General features: G+C 43.3%; 1 protein-coding gene and 1 long non-coding RNA gene across 2 annotated transcripts in view; both read right to left on the bottom strand.

Annotated features, from left to right (window-relative positions):
* DGKH (diacylglycerol kinase eta) overlaps nucleotides 1-12431 on the bottom strand; it is a 172615-nt gene extending 160184 nt beyond the window's left edge. Inside the window, 1 exon segment of the mRNA XM_083811028.1 lies at nucleotides 9747-12431. Coding sequence (XP_083667154.1) covers nucleotides 9747-10304 — 558 coding nt within the window. The 5' untranslated portion in view covers nucleotides 10305-12431.
* Nucleotides 4035-9740, bottom strand: LOC310886452. The gene is made up of 2 exons (XR_014575321.1): nucleotides 7371-9740; nucleotides 4035-6878 (listed from the first exon to the last, which is right to left on the bottom strand). It is a non-coding gene; the product is annotated as an uncharacterized lncRNA (long non-coding RNA).
* Nucleotides 12432-12636: the final 205 nt, after the last annotated feature.

The raw sequence follows: 12636 nt of genomic DNA, 5'->3' as shown, positions 1-12636 counted from the left end.
AGACAGAAACCTGACAGCCCTCTGAAGCCCTGAGTACTTCTCTTTCATCTATTTTATAAAATTAGCAAGCGGGGCAAGGGAGGAAGCTTGCCATCTAGTAGACAGGATAGAAGCACCAGCCCTAATTTGTTTAACCGCTTTTGCGTTTTTGAAACCTTATTTGCCAGTGGATCAGGGTAGCTTGGAGACTACTGGCCTAAGCAGTGAAGTGTCCCAGGTGTAAATTTTACCTTGCCTGCACTGAGTTTTGAGGCACATTGTTCAAATTATTCTCTCGAAAAGAAGTGAAGCAGTGGACTCAGTACAGGTAAAAGTCCCTGCTTTTCCAGAAGCAGGCACGAAGCTGCACAGAAATACGTGTATTAGCCCAGGATTCATTCATAGTTCATTCATTATAACAAAAAACAAATACAAAACAAACGATACACACCAAAAAAAAAACACCCTCAAGTTGCAGTTAACTGAGCTACATAAGAAAGCTCTCTGAAATGGTTTCCTCCCCCCCCATATAATGCAAACTTCCAGATTACGTGCAAAGTTTGCTCAGACAGGTTAACTCACTCGGGGGAAGAAAATCAAGTTTAACAACATCAGATAGGACTTTGGGCTTCAAAGCTCTGAAGGGTATTCCTGTTTATTTTGCTTTTAATGAGAAGCTGTGTAAATGATAAAAATATATTTTTTTTATTTCCTTAAAAGCTCTGGTTTAATCAGAAACATTTGCTCTTCATCTCAAACCCAAGTAAGTCAGTTTTCCTAGCTCCCCACCACAGGTCTGCACCCTCTCAGAATTCTTCCCAGGCAGAATCCATGCCTTATAAATACATCCAGTTAACATCCAATAGAAGGAATTAGTGTACACACCAAGAACTACATCATATTCTTTCAGTGATGGGATCCTTGACTCACCACAATCTCTTTTACCCTTTTCACTCTCTTTTTTCACTTTGACTCGAACAGAAGGCTGAGACAGAGGCCAGTCAATGTTTGTCAATACAGTAACTCATGAAGCTCCCCACAATATCAGGCAAAAATGGCAATAGCAGCTGAAAAATCAGCAAAAAGGGTGCAGTTATCCAGTTATAACAGTGAACCGTCTGCTCCCAAGACAGATCAGGACCCCTGAAGCAGGCAGCGTGGAGTGAAATGATCCAAAGGAGCAACCTCATATATCTGCAGCTTCTGTGAGACTCCATGCCCAGCAAACTTTTGAGGTTTTGGCAGCTCCTGTCTTCATGGGGATGACTGGGAGAAGCCTCGCAGTGTCACAGGCTGCAGGGAAGCCACCCTTCCTCAGCTGCAGTTAGTTCCTGAAGAAACAGTGACAGCAGCAGGAAGGGAAGAAGAGACAGATCAAGCAGCGAGATGTCTCTATGGGAGCATTAAAACAAACACAGAAGTATGTGCCTGTCCTCACGATCAACGCAAAGCGTGGACTGGGAGGGAAGAGGTCTGCCTGATGGGCAGCCGGGACCGCTGGCGAGCCACGCTGACGTCCTTGGCTGCTTCCACCAGAGAAAGCCACCCTTCCCACCAAGAGCTGGGAAGACGCTGACCTCCCTCTTGCTCCTGAGCATTTACAGCAGCTATCAGGACTACCAGCTGTCAAACTGAAGACAGCCAAACTGAGTTGCTAAATTTAAGCAACCACACAACGGGACATAACTGACCAGAGCAGCATGACAGCCCTTTAGATCCACTTAAATCTCCACAGGCACGAAAGACCTCGGCAGATCTTCGCAGCACGGAACGATGCCAGAAGTGCAAAACGACACCAACGGCACGGCCAGCTTCCTTCAGCACAAAGAGACCTCGAGAGACCCTGGCACTGGCTGGCCAGGAGCCCTCCCGGTGGCTCCCCACAGAGGGGTTCCTCTTCTTTCCCACCCTGCGGATGCATGGGAGGCTCACCACCGGCGCTACTACTTTGCTTCAAAAACCTATTAGGGTTGCTAAGTGACAATAATGTAACGCTCTCTCACACCATTTACAAAACCCAAACATTTAAAGGCAAGGAAATGAACGGTTCGGAGCATCGTAAATCTCACGCCGCCCATCTAATAAACAAATAAATTCTCATCAAGTAGAAAGTCTTGCCGATTTCATTACAATAATCCTAACCCTCCCAAGGGGCATAGCTCAGTTATCGTGCTTTCAGTATCTAAGCGGTGAAATATTTCCAAACGGGAACATTAGTCAAACGAGGAGAAAAAAAAAATAGCTGGAAAAAAAAAATTATTTGCTATTTCTTCATCCTTGTGCAATATATCGGCATAATTCCTACACGGTAAAAGTTTTATAAGTCAACCATGCTCTGACTTTGCGTACAAAATTTTGATGGCCCACATCCAGCAAGCACTTAAGCGCCGGCTTAATTTTAAGAAGTAATTAATCATATAAAAGTGTACAGGACGACTGAAGTATTTCAGTATGTGCTTAACTGTTTTACTAGAATAAATCTCTGATTTCATTTTAAATACCATCTAATGCTGTGTTCTTATTTTTAGCATATCAATGAAATAATATTTATTTGGGGTCAGTGTTAAGCTTGTTTGTTGTGATAAATGCAATGTTTACATTAAGAAAGAATGATTTTTTTATTATTATAATGTGGAGGATGTAAATTATGGATGCCCCCAAGCTAGGCTTTTTGCCATTGCTAGCAAAATGAGTGTTGTGGCTTGAACTTAGTATAATAGAGCTATTGCTACTGCACTGGTATTTAAGCAGCCTGATCCATGTTTCTTGTTTCTTGTCTTGTTTTAAAGAACATTTGGAGTGAAACTTACATTTTGTAGATAGGATGAGAAAGTATAAAACAGAAAAGGCAACAAAGCAAACAAAGGTGAAAGCATGAGTTATTTTTTTCATTAAAGACAAGGTCCAGGTATCAGAGCATAAAAATTAAAAAAAAAAAAAAGCTAGCCATGTTATCAATAACTTTATAATATCATATCCACCTGTGTTAGAAATAATAATAAAGAACATTATGTGAAAAAACAGAAGAATCTCAAAAAAATAATGGCCAACTAGACAAAATACAGCTCTTGTGGCTCCTCCACTAGTAGCATCAGTCTAGGTGAGCTACTGAACCACCTCCACAAGACACGAGCCATGCATTAATCATCACTATCAGAAGAGCAAAAAAAACCACCAAAACATGGAAATGAATACAGAAACATTCTTTTATACCCAACACTCCATATGTGAAGCTTCAATGAAACCACATACAAATACACACTTAATATAACCTGCTTGCTGTACTTAGATTTTGAAGCCTCCAGTCTATACATGCTGCTCTGTAGAGCCCTTACAGAAGCATAGTTGGTCAGAGTTCAAAGAAAATGAAAGTAACACTATTGAGGAAAAAAAAAAAAGAAAGAAAAAAAAAAACTTAGGCCTTTGTAGCTCCAGAGCAAGAACACTGGTCTAAGCTGCCTTTTATCGTCTTCAGCTAGTCAAGAGGATTCAATACTTCCTTTCAGATAAAGGCTTTCTGATAGCCAGACAGACTATTCTTTTGATCACTACTTCAATTACAAAATCACTGTAATTCTGTGTGTTCTGTTACCCATATCCAAACCAAGCTGGATTGCCCAGCTAGCCATACAGCAGTCCTGTATCATGGATTCTGATGTAACTTTTGGAAACAATTTAAAATGTCCACAAATTATCTATATAGCCTTACATGGATAAAGATCCAGCTATAGAAAAGCCCTTTCTTGATCTCTGGCATGACTGTTATATGTCTTCAGGACTGTGCATATGAAGCTCACAAGATAAGACACCTCAGAAAAGGATTCCCAGTTGTCATTTATTCTTCAATTAGTCTCTCCTTGTGCTTCTTAAAACCAGAAATGCTCTCTAAATTGCAGAATAAGCTCATTGTGTTTCACCTGATCATCTTGAGAGAAAAGCATTCCCCAACTCCTTAGAACAAAACAAAAACAATCCAAATCTCTTATGTTAAAGATGAGAGTGTGATTATCTTGTCTTTTTTTTCACATTCACAGCTCACCAGCTGGCTGAGGGGAAAAAAAAAAAAAAAAAAAGTATGATTTCTGTTATTTTTCAATACAAAATAGCATTAATCCTTTAATGATTCTAGAAAGAAAAAAAAAAAAGCAACATTTTCTGTGAAGACCCTCTTGCAAATATCCACTGAAAAATGTTTTAAGCTCCCCCTTTCTGATACTTCACTAGCAATTTAAGCTTTGCCAATACACGCATCACTAAAATGCCTTAGCAGATTTCATTTCAGTTTTATACAAACATGTGTCAGAATTTGGAGTGGTAATGACCACTATGCTTTAAATAGTGTAACTCTTTCCAGGCTAACCCTACTCCCTTCAACAGAGCATGTTCAGTCATTTTTAACTTCCTCAAACTCCCATGGTTTTGGCTGAAACTTTCCATTAATCGACCCTTTTTTTGAAACCTTACGTAGAGATGCATCAAGTACAGGAAGCAACAAATATTGCACACCATTTCACGCTGAAAACTATTTTAATTCTTCCAGGCATTCTCTAGAACTGAATAATACACATATGTATATGAAAACTTACATTTATTACTCTCTGCTTTAGTATGTGTGTCTGCATGTATCAGTGGCATGCACTGGTGCCTGATTCCAAATATCTCACTTGGAAATGAGGTTAAAGAACTCCACGATGTAAGGAGGGAATAAAATTTGCCAGAGATTTTGCGACAGTTGTGAAAAACAGTTGGTGGAACACTTGACCAAGGTTGTATATACAATGCATGCGGTGGACAAGTAATTCAACTGCAGGATGAAAATCATGGGAAATATAATACTGACGACAGATACCCTGCAGCACCCTTCAAACGTTTCAGCAGACGCCGTCAGGTGCCAAGAGGGCGAGGGTGATTGCTATGCACTGGGTCACCTTAGTTCTGCCCCACGCTGTGTAAACACGATGATAAAGTTTAGTGACGCTACTTATGTTACCGCAGTGGCAAAATAAATGGCAAATTACAATGCATTTTGAAGTCATGCGGACTCAGGCAATTCTAATGCACGTACAGAACCCACAGGAGGGTTAAATTTGCTACCATGGCATTCTCTTGAGAAATTCTGGTACATAAAATCACATTTCCTTAATCAGAAAGGAATCAACCACTATTTAGCTGAGTAAATCAGGACCTACCAAATAATAAAAGCTAGATAAAGCAGATTACATTACAGAGAATGACGTTCACGAAGCCTAGCACCAACACCAACAACGGCACTTTACATTTAGGTGAATTAACAAACTATAGCAATCGGAGAGAAATGTATACCAGAAACAAACAGGAAGTGACTACTGGGACTTGGCACTGCGAAATGTCACCATATGGAAGAGTTTAAAAACTTTTTGAAGGCTCAGTTCCTAAATGGCTGGTGTTATCCACTAAGGCCAATAAAAACACAGTGGGAATTTAATTAATTTACTTTTATTACTCCATAATGATTTAGGATATCTAAAAAAAATATATTAAGACCCCAGACAAGTTAATTCTGGTAGCAACTCTTGCAATTGAACTAAATAGCACTGTATCATTTCCACTAATTATAACATAGCCGTACTTCAGAAAAGCTCCCACACTACAGTAATTTCATTATTTCAAACAAACAAGCAAACAAAAACACTTAGGGTGAAGGAGGTGAAGAAAGCATTCTCCCTGATATGCTGCAAGTGTATTTATCTCACTAAATACACCCTATTTCCTTATATTTCCTGATTCATGCTTTCTGCTCCAGAATGTCTGCTTCATCCAAAAATAAACACAGGCCAGATACCCAATCGCAGATTTGAGAGCAAAACACGTATCCAGCAGAGCTTTCCCATTAACTGCACATGGACCCATCTCAGTAGGAAGCCAGGTCAGCAATGAAAGTGCTATTCTTCATACCCACTTTTTAGCAGAGAGTACTCAAGACAGGAGTAGGAGCTATAACCATACTCTTCTAACTGCTCTGCTTCCAAGCACCAGGGACCACTTCATCTATTTTCTTGTACTTGCCCCCAAGATGAGCAGGGAGGGGAAAAAAAGTGTCAGCTCTGATTTGAACCTCCCTGTCTCGACAGGTTCCAGCGATAAAGAACTAAAACAAGACCATCTTTTTAAGAAGTGTACTTTGCACTACAGCATTAACTTTAAAGAAATTATAACCTAGCTGATGACAGGCAGAGTTTTCATACTGCAGCCCAAAAAAAAAAATGAGATCATCTGTTTCATTTAAGAAAGGCACCAGCACTGTCTTAACCAGCATCTTTAAAAGTTAAAAAGACATATTTAATGCAGATGCAAGAACTTTCCACAATTTAAATCCCCAATATAACGCTGCTTGTACATCATTATATACACTGCTTCAAAATCGACTACAGTTTTCCAACATCCTCATAAAAATAAAACATACATTTCAAAAGTGGTTTTTACCAAGACACTTCTTACATACTAAACATTGAGGTATTGCAGAAGGGAAGAAGTTGTGGGTAGACACAATGAAATCAAGAATTGTTTCAACACTCTCCATTTGGGATTTCAGCTCAAAACTGCTCAGCTTCACAGGGTACTTGCCACCTGTTTATTCTGTTGCACTTCCTCCAGGGAACACATATGTGCTCCACAGATGCAACAGCTTCCAGGATAAGGTTCAAAGATGCTGGCTTTAATCTTGTAGAAGTGCTAATTAATTTCAGTCCTGGCTCCCCTACTGCCACAGTATCACTCCATAAACACGTATGCGGCTGGAGTGAACAGCTCCTAGATACAAGCAAGGTGTTGTCCCACAGAACAGTTTAGTCCCTTGTGCTGCAACTTATTGTCTCCTCCTCGGTTTTGCAGAAAATAAAACATGTCGATCTTCAGGTTTTCTGTATTGGGGAAATAAATGATGGCCATATTTTGACACGAGACGTGCCTCTAAAAATGTGAGGAATAAGTATAGATAAATTAAAATACAACAAGAATAGCAGTTACATAAATGTCCAGCCTACCATCCATCCTTTTCTAGCAATGATTTACTGTAAAAACAGTTACACTGAAATCAACTAAGCCATTTGCAGAGGAACTAACTGTTCAATTTGAGCAAGTGGTGGCAAAATTGGACTACAGATTTCTAAGCAGAACATGGTGGCAAAATTGGACTACAGATTTCTAAGCAGAACAGTAAGCCTGTGATTAGCATATCATATACGAGCAATGAACTTCAGTGTAATTACATATTCTTTCTTTCCATTTTCCCATTCTGTCTTTCACCCTCTCCCCACCCCCTTGGCCAAGTAATTAATTGTTTGCACTTAGGAAGAAGAGGGCAAAGCTTCAAAACTCACTGTGAGCGCTACAGGTGTTAGAGATCAACATACCTATTTTTACGCCAGGGAAAAGGTTTTGCTCTTCTACATGCTTTTGCTAAATCTTATTATATAGATGCTAAAAAAAAAAATCCACTACTGAAGGGTTCTGTCTGCAAAGAATCACCATATGGTAGCTTTCACAAATGATCAACTGTACCAAAACATCTAAAAATAACATCTTCCTTAAGTAAAATAAAAACAATTACCAGCAGAGACTTTTGGGTACTGTTCTACGCTAAGGAATCAATACCATGTTGCTGAAATGTTTCAAGTAAGTATATAAGCAACCTCCAGAGAAAAATAGCGCCGTGTTAAATGGCCCACGAACATCAATGATAAATGTAATATACATGTTTTGGGTTCTTTCAAAAGTCTATTCTTAGCCGTAAGACAAACCCCATCCATTTAATTAAAACCTTAGCTTACAAACACATTCACAGAGTAAGTGAAGCTTAACAAATCTAATTTGAATGAAAGGGACTAGCTGGGTAAAAGAGCAGTTCCCTGATGTTCCTTGCTCTAGTGGTTTCATGTAACCACTGATCACCAACTACTACAACAGCAAACATACAACACCCTTAAACTAAATGGGAGTTGTCTGTCTAAATATAGCTACTTTTAAATAATGCATCGTGAGTTATAAAATAAAGTGCTACTGAATTATTTAACCCAGATCTCATCTTTAACAAAGATATATCACTTTTAATTAAATGGAAAGTTATTTATAGTCTTGGTTGCATATTATTCTAAATTGCAACCAGTAAAGCAACATTTTACAAAGAGGTACTAACTAGTTATGCCAGTAGCCAGTTTTTCCTATACAAATCCAACTCACAGAAATAGAACTAAGATAAGCAAAATCATCACTTTCAGAGTTGCCTTAAAACTTCGGAAGATGACAGTTTGGCATTCATTCACAGCCCTCAGTTACAGAATATCCCACCAACCCATAACACTTGGCAAGAATTCATCGGGACTTCACGCTCACAAAACTGTTTCAATAACATTCATAATCCCCACGTTTTCTTTACACAAGCTTCAATCTCTAAGAGAGCAAACCCTTGAATACACTTAGCACTACTACAGTTGAAAAAGCATCCTGCTCCGTCACTTTTAAAACATTTTGAAGACCGGCACACAGAAGCAGTGTTAAAGATGAAAGTTGGTGCCTGGCTGTGTTTTCAACACAATGTAACAGTTGCATATTATTTACTATAGTAACCCTTCAGCCAGGCCTAACATCTGCAACTGCAAAATTAACATTTAGCAATCAAAGGGGGATGACACGTTGTGTTTAGAAGGTTTCTGGAAAAAATTGCTTTCCACCTTACATAATGGGATAATGCTACTATTAAACAACGAATGTTTCTTGTTTAAAGGTGCCAGCACTTGGGATGCAGTGTGTGAAGCGGGGTGAAAGAACAGCAACAAACCGGCAGGAATCCACGAGCAGATCCTTACTGACTGTAACGGGTAAAGGAAACAACTCATGACCTGTAGAAATCAAACCCTAAGTGCGATCTGTCTGGGCCTGTATGGAGTCACTCTGCCCCTAAAAACAGGCTCCACTGATACTTAGGAAAAAAACCACCCGTGTTCCTGAGCTAACCCCAACAGGGCACCAAGAGAACGTGGACCACGGGTCGCAGACGGTTATGGGATCCTCCTGTGCAAAGTTAGGTCTCGTAACTTTTCTACTTCTAAACACGTGCGTGTTAATCTCACGGGGGTGGGGGTGGGGGGGGGGGGGGGGGGGGGTGGAAAGCGATGTAAGCGTGCCAGCCACCGAAAAGTTAAGCAGGCGATTCCCCCGGGACGCCCTGAGCAGCCCGAGCCAGCCCCAGAGCGCAGCGCCCTGCGACTTTGACAGCTGCTGGGCGCCCTCGCACCTAAAGCCCGGAGGCAGCGCAGCCTCCCCCTGCCCCGCACGGCGGCTTTCAAACCCCGGGCGGGCCGTCCCGTGCCTCCTCCGCCCCCCTCCTGCTCCCAAACCGGGCTGGGACCGGGCTCCGGGGCTGCAGGAGCAGGCGGGCAGGGCGGGATGCCGCCGAGGAAGAGGAGCTGGAGGGAGGCAGCCGCCGCTTCCCCCACACCCCGGAGGCAGGCGGGGCGGCTGCCGGCCGCCTTTTGGCAGGCGGTTTCCCCTCCGGCCCCGCGGCCCCGCCGCCCCGGGGGGCTTCCTGCCAGCCGGGGACAGATGTGGCCAAAACAGCTGGCCGGGGAGGAGGGGAGAGGGAAGGAAGGAAGAGGCGCAGCTGCCTCGCCCCCGCCGCTCCGGGGGGCAGAGGGATGCGCTTGGGATGCGGCGGCCGCCCCCGGGCTGCCCCGGGGCGGACAAAGTGGCCCCCGGGGCGGCGGGGCTCCCCGGCTGCCGCCCCCCTTTACCTTGCTGCGGATCTGCCCCGAGGTGGACACTTTGCGGATGAGTTTTTGGGGGCCCTCGTGCTCCCCTTCGCTGTCCGACGACTCGTCCGCTGCCCCCACCGCCGCTCCCACCGCCGCCGGGTGCTGGGGCTGCTGCTGGATGCCGGCGCCGCTCATCCCCGCCTCGGCCCCGGCCATCTTCCCGGACTCCTGCCGAGAAAGAGCACACGAGCCCGGCTCAGCCAGGGCAGCCGCTGCCGCTCCCCTCCCCGGGGAGGAGGAGGAGGAGGAGGAGGAGGAGGAGGAGGGACGGGAGGGTGGGGAAGGAGGCGGCGCAGAGGGGAGGGGACGGAGGCGGCCGCGGGGACCGAGCCGAGGAAGAGCCGGGCGCCGACAGCCCGGCCGCCATCTTCCGCCGGCCCGGCCCCCCGCGCCCTCACCGCCGCTGCGAGCCCTCAGGGGCGAAGGTGGCGGCGGCCACCGCGCCCGCCCGCCTTCGTGTGGGGGCCGCCGCCGGGCCTCGCCCCCCATCCCGCAGCCGGGTGGCCCCAGGGCCCCTTTTCCCCCTGGGACACCCATTGTGGGTGTCCCTCATGGCTCAGGGGTGAGCTGAGGTGGGCTGAGGCACCTGCCCGGGTGTGTGGAGCAGAGGCGTGCCAGAAGGAGCGCAGCTACCCGCTATCACTCTGCCAAGAAGGCAGCGGGCGTACCGGGGATACGTCGCCTCGAAGTGGGATGTGGTGACCATCCTGCCTCCTCGCACGAGTAGAGGGAACCGTCCTGCTCCGAACTTGGGGACAGCATGGGGCAAGCTGCAGGGAGCACGGGCAGCAACCTGAAACGGGGTGTACAGCCTCTGGCACAACGGGCTCCTCGTCTGCTCTGTGGCACGGAGGTGTGTGACCTCCGCCAGTATCTTTCAAGCACTGGACAAACGCAGGGATTGCTTTCCAGTTGTTCCCTCATAACCCTTTAATTCTCTTATTACTTTGTTACAGTTGTCTTTAAGAGTAGCCTTTTGGGGGGAATAAACAAAGGGTCACTTTTCATCTCCAATCTGGCAGCTCGCACGATCTAGCATTGTCACCACATGTTCTAAATTGTGGGACTTGGAAATTATTGTGGCTTGCCTGTAGTCAGTGTTCAAAATAAGCACTTAAATCACAGCAATACTAAATAAAATACACAGATCTCGAGTGCACGGAGTGGATTAAACATAAGAAAGCAATCAATACTTGCGGCTTCTATATTCCCACAATTCTATTTATATTTCTAGAAAGGGAACTGGCATCTCTAATATGCTAGTACAAGTGCCGCAGTACCTAAACACAAAGCAGTTGATGAGAAACAAAACTGAAACGTAGAACCTATACTACAGTGCAAACGCTTTGCCGCGAGCTTTATATCATACACTGGAACATCCCGTTTCCTTTATTGGGACTCCTATTTATAGCAGGTGAACTTAAATGTTTTCATGAAGCCTTGCTGGTTTTGTGTCTTGGTTCTGTGTTACTGCATCAGGTACTTCCAACGAGGTCCTACTCCCCTTCTCTATGTAGGATCGCTTCTATTAAGGTATATTTTAGAGTTTTGATAGTATTACCTACATTTATTACTAGAATATAATAGGACCTGAGTCTTACCACTGACATTATATCTCAAACTAGATGAAGTTTTCCTTATGGGTTAATGGTGAAACTAAAGTGTGACTGTCTTGTCTCATTCTTCACCTGAGAAAGAGTTCTCCTTTTTTGAAACCATGAGATCAAACTTTGGCAAGAACAGGGGTGCAACTGAATTCATTTAGGATGCAGCTCAGAAGAAAGGTTGAGAGAGAAGTTTACAGACATTTGTTCAGTCCATCTACCTTTCTTCCTCTTCTTTCTCCACCTTAACTTCAGGAATAACAAATTGCACCAGAACATGGCTCACTCACTGCAAATACCGGAGCCTTTTGAAGGTAAATGACAATTGAATGTTGCAAGTAGATGACGAGACCGGGTTTGCTAATTAATGCTAATACTCATTGCATAGGACTGAGACTGTGATTTGAGGAACACTTAGTGCTAATAGGATGCCTGCAACACTCACTAGCTCCATTTAATCCAACTGAATTAAGCAGCACTTAGATGAACAACACTATCACTGCTAAATTTGTTCCCATACTAAAACAGCATTCAAAATTATGGTGTATGTGACAGCTGTGTATCTCTTTCACAAGGCTAATATCCTATGCAAAGTTGCATGCAAAATTGTACACAAGTAGACATTTCACCTACCTTCCAAAATTAAGGTGAAAAGGAGAGATATTATATGTAATTTTGGATTAGTACCTTTGAACTTGAGATGATCATAAAGTTGACCCTATTGGTGACTCCAAATTTGCACCTTTGGGTGATTATTTTTTTTTTAAAATGAATGAATAAAATGTAATTTGAATGCTTTTTCCTTCAATATTTACACCTTGATCCTGCAAACAGTGAGTGGTTACAGTGTATTTGCAAAAACAGCTTTCCACTGGAGTTTTCTAATAACAAGTACATGGCACCACTATTTTCCTGAACAAGACTAATCTGGTTTGTTTTCAAACCAGTTTTACATTTTGTTATGCTGCAAGCTAATTCAAAAACTCATCTTGAATTTTATAAAACATTGGGCAATTTAGCAATGCATGTAAATGCATTATTTTCTCATAGAGTAGATAATACACTGGGAACATAGAAACAAGTTAATAATTTGCATTTTTTAATATAACAGTACCTGCCACACTCAATCGAGTGGCGCTGCAACTGGAGGAGCTGCAGATCTCCTTAAATATCTGTATAGACAGCTCAAATTCTTCCCTCAGATACCTAAAACCTGTTGAATGAATATCTGTAGGTGAAATGGGCAATAAATACAGTTCTCCAGC

This window comes from Anser anser (genome assembly GCF_964211835.1).
Source record: "Anser anser genome assembly, chromosome: 1".
NCBI classification, from domain to species: domain Eukaryota; kingdom Metazoa; phylum Chordata; class Aves; order Anseriformes; family Anatidae; genus Anser; species Anser anser.
Note: the sequence above shows the minus strand (reverse complement) of the source record. Positions and strands in the feature narration are given on the sequence as shown.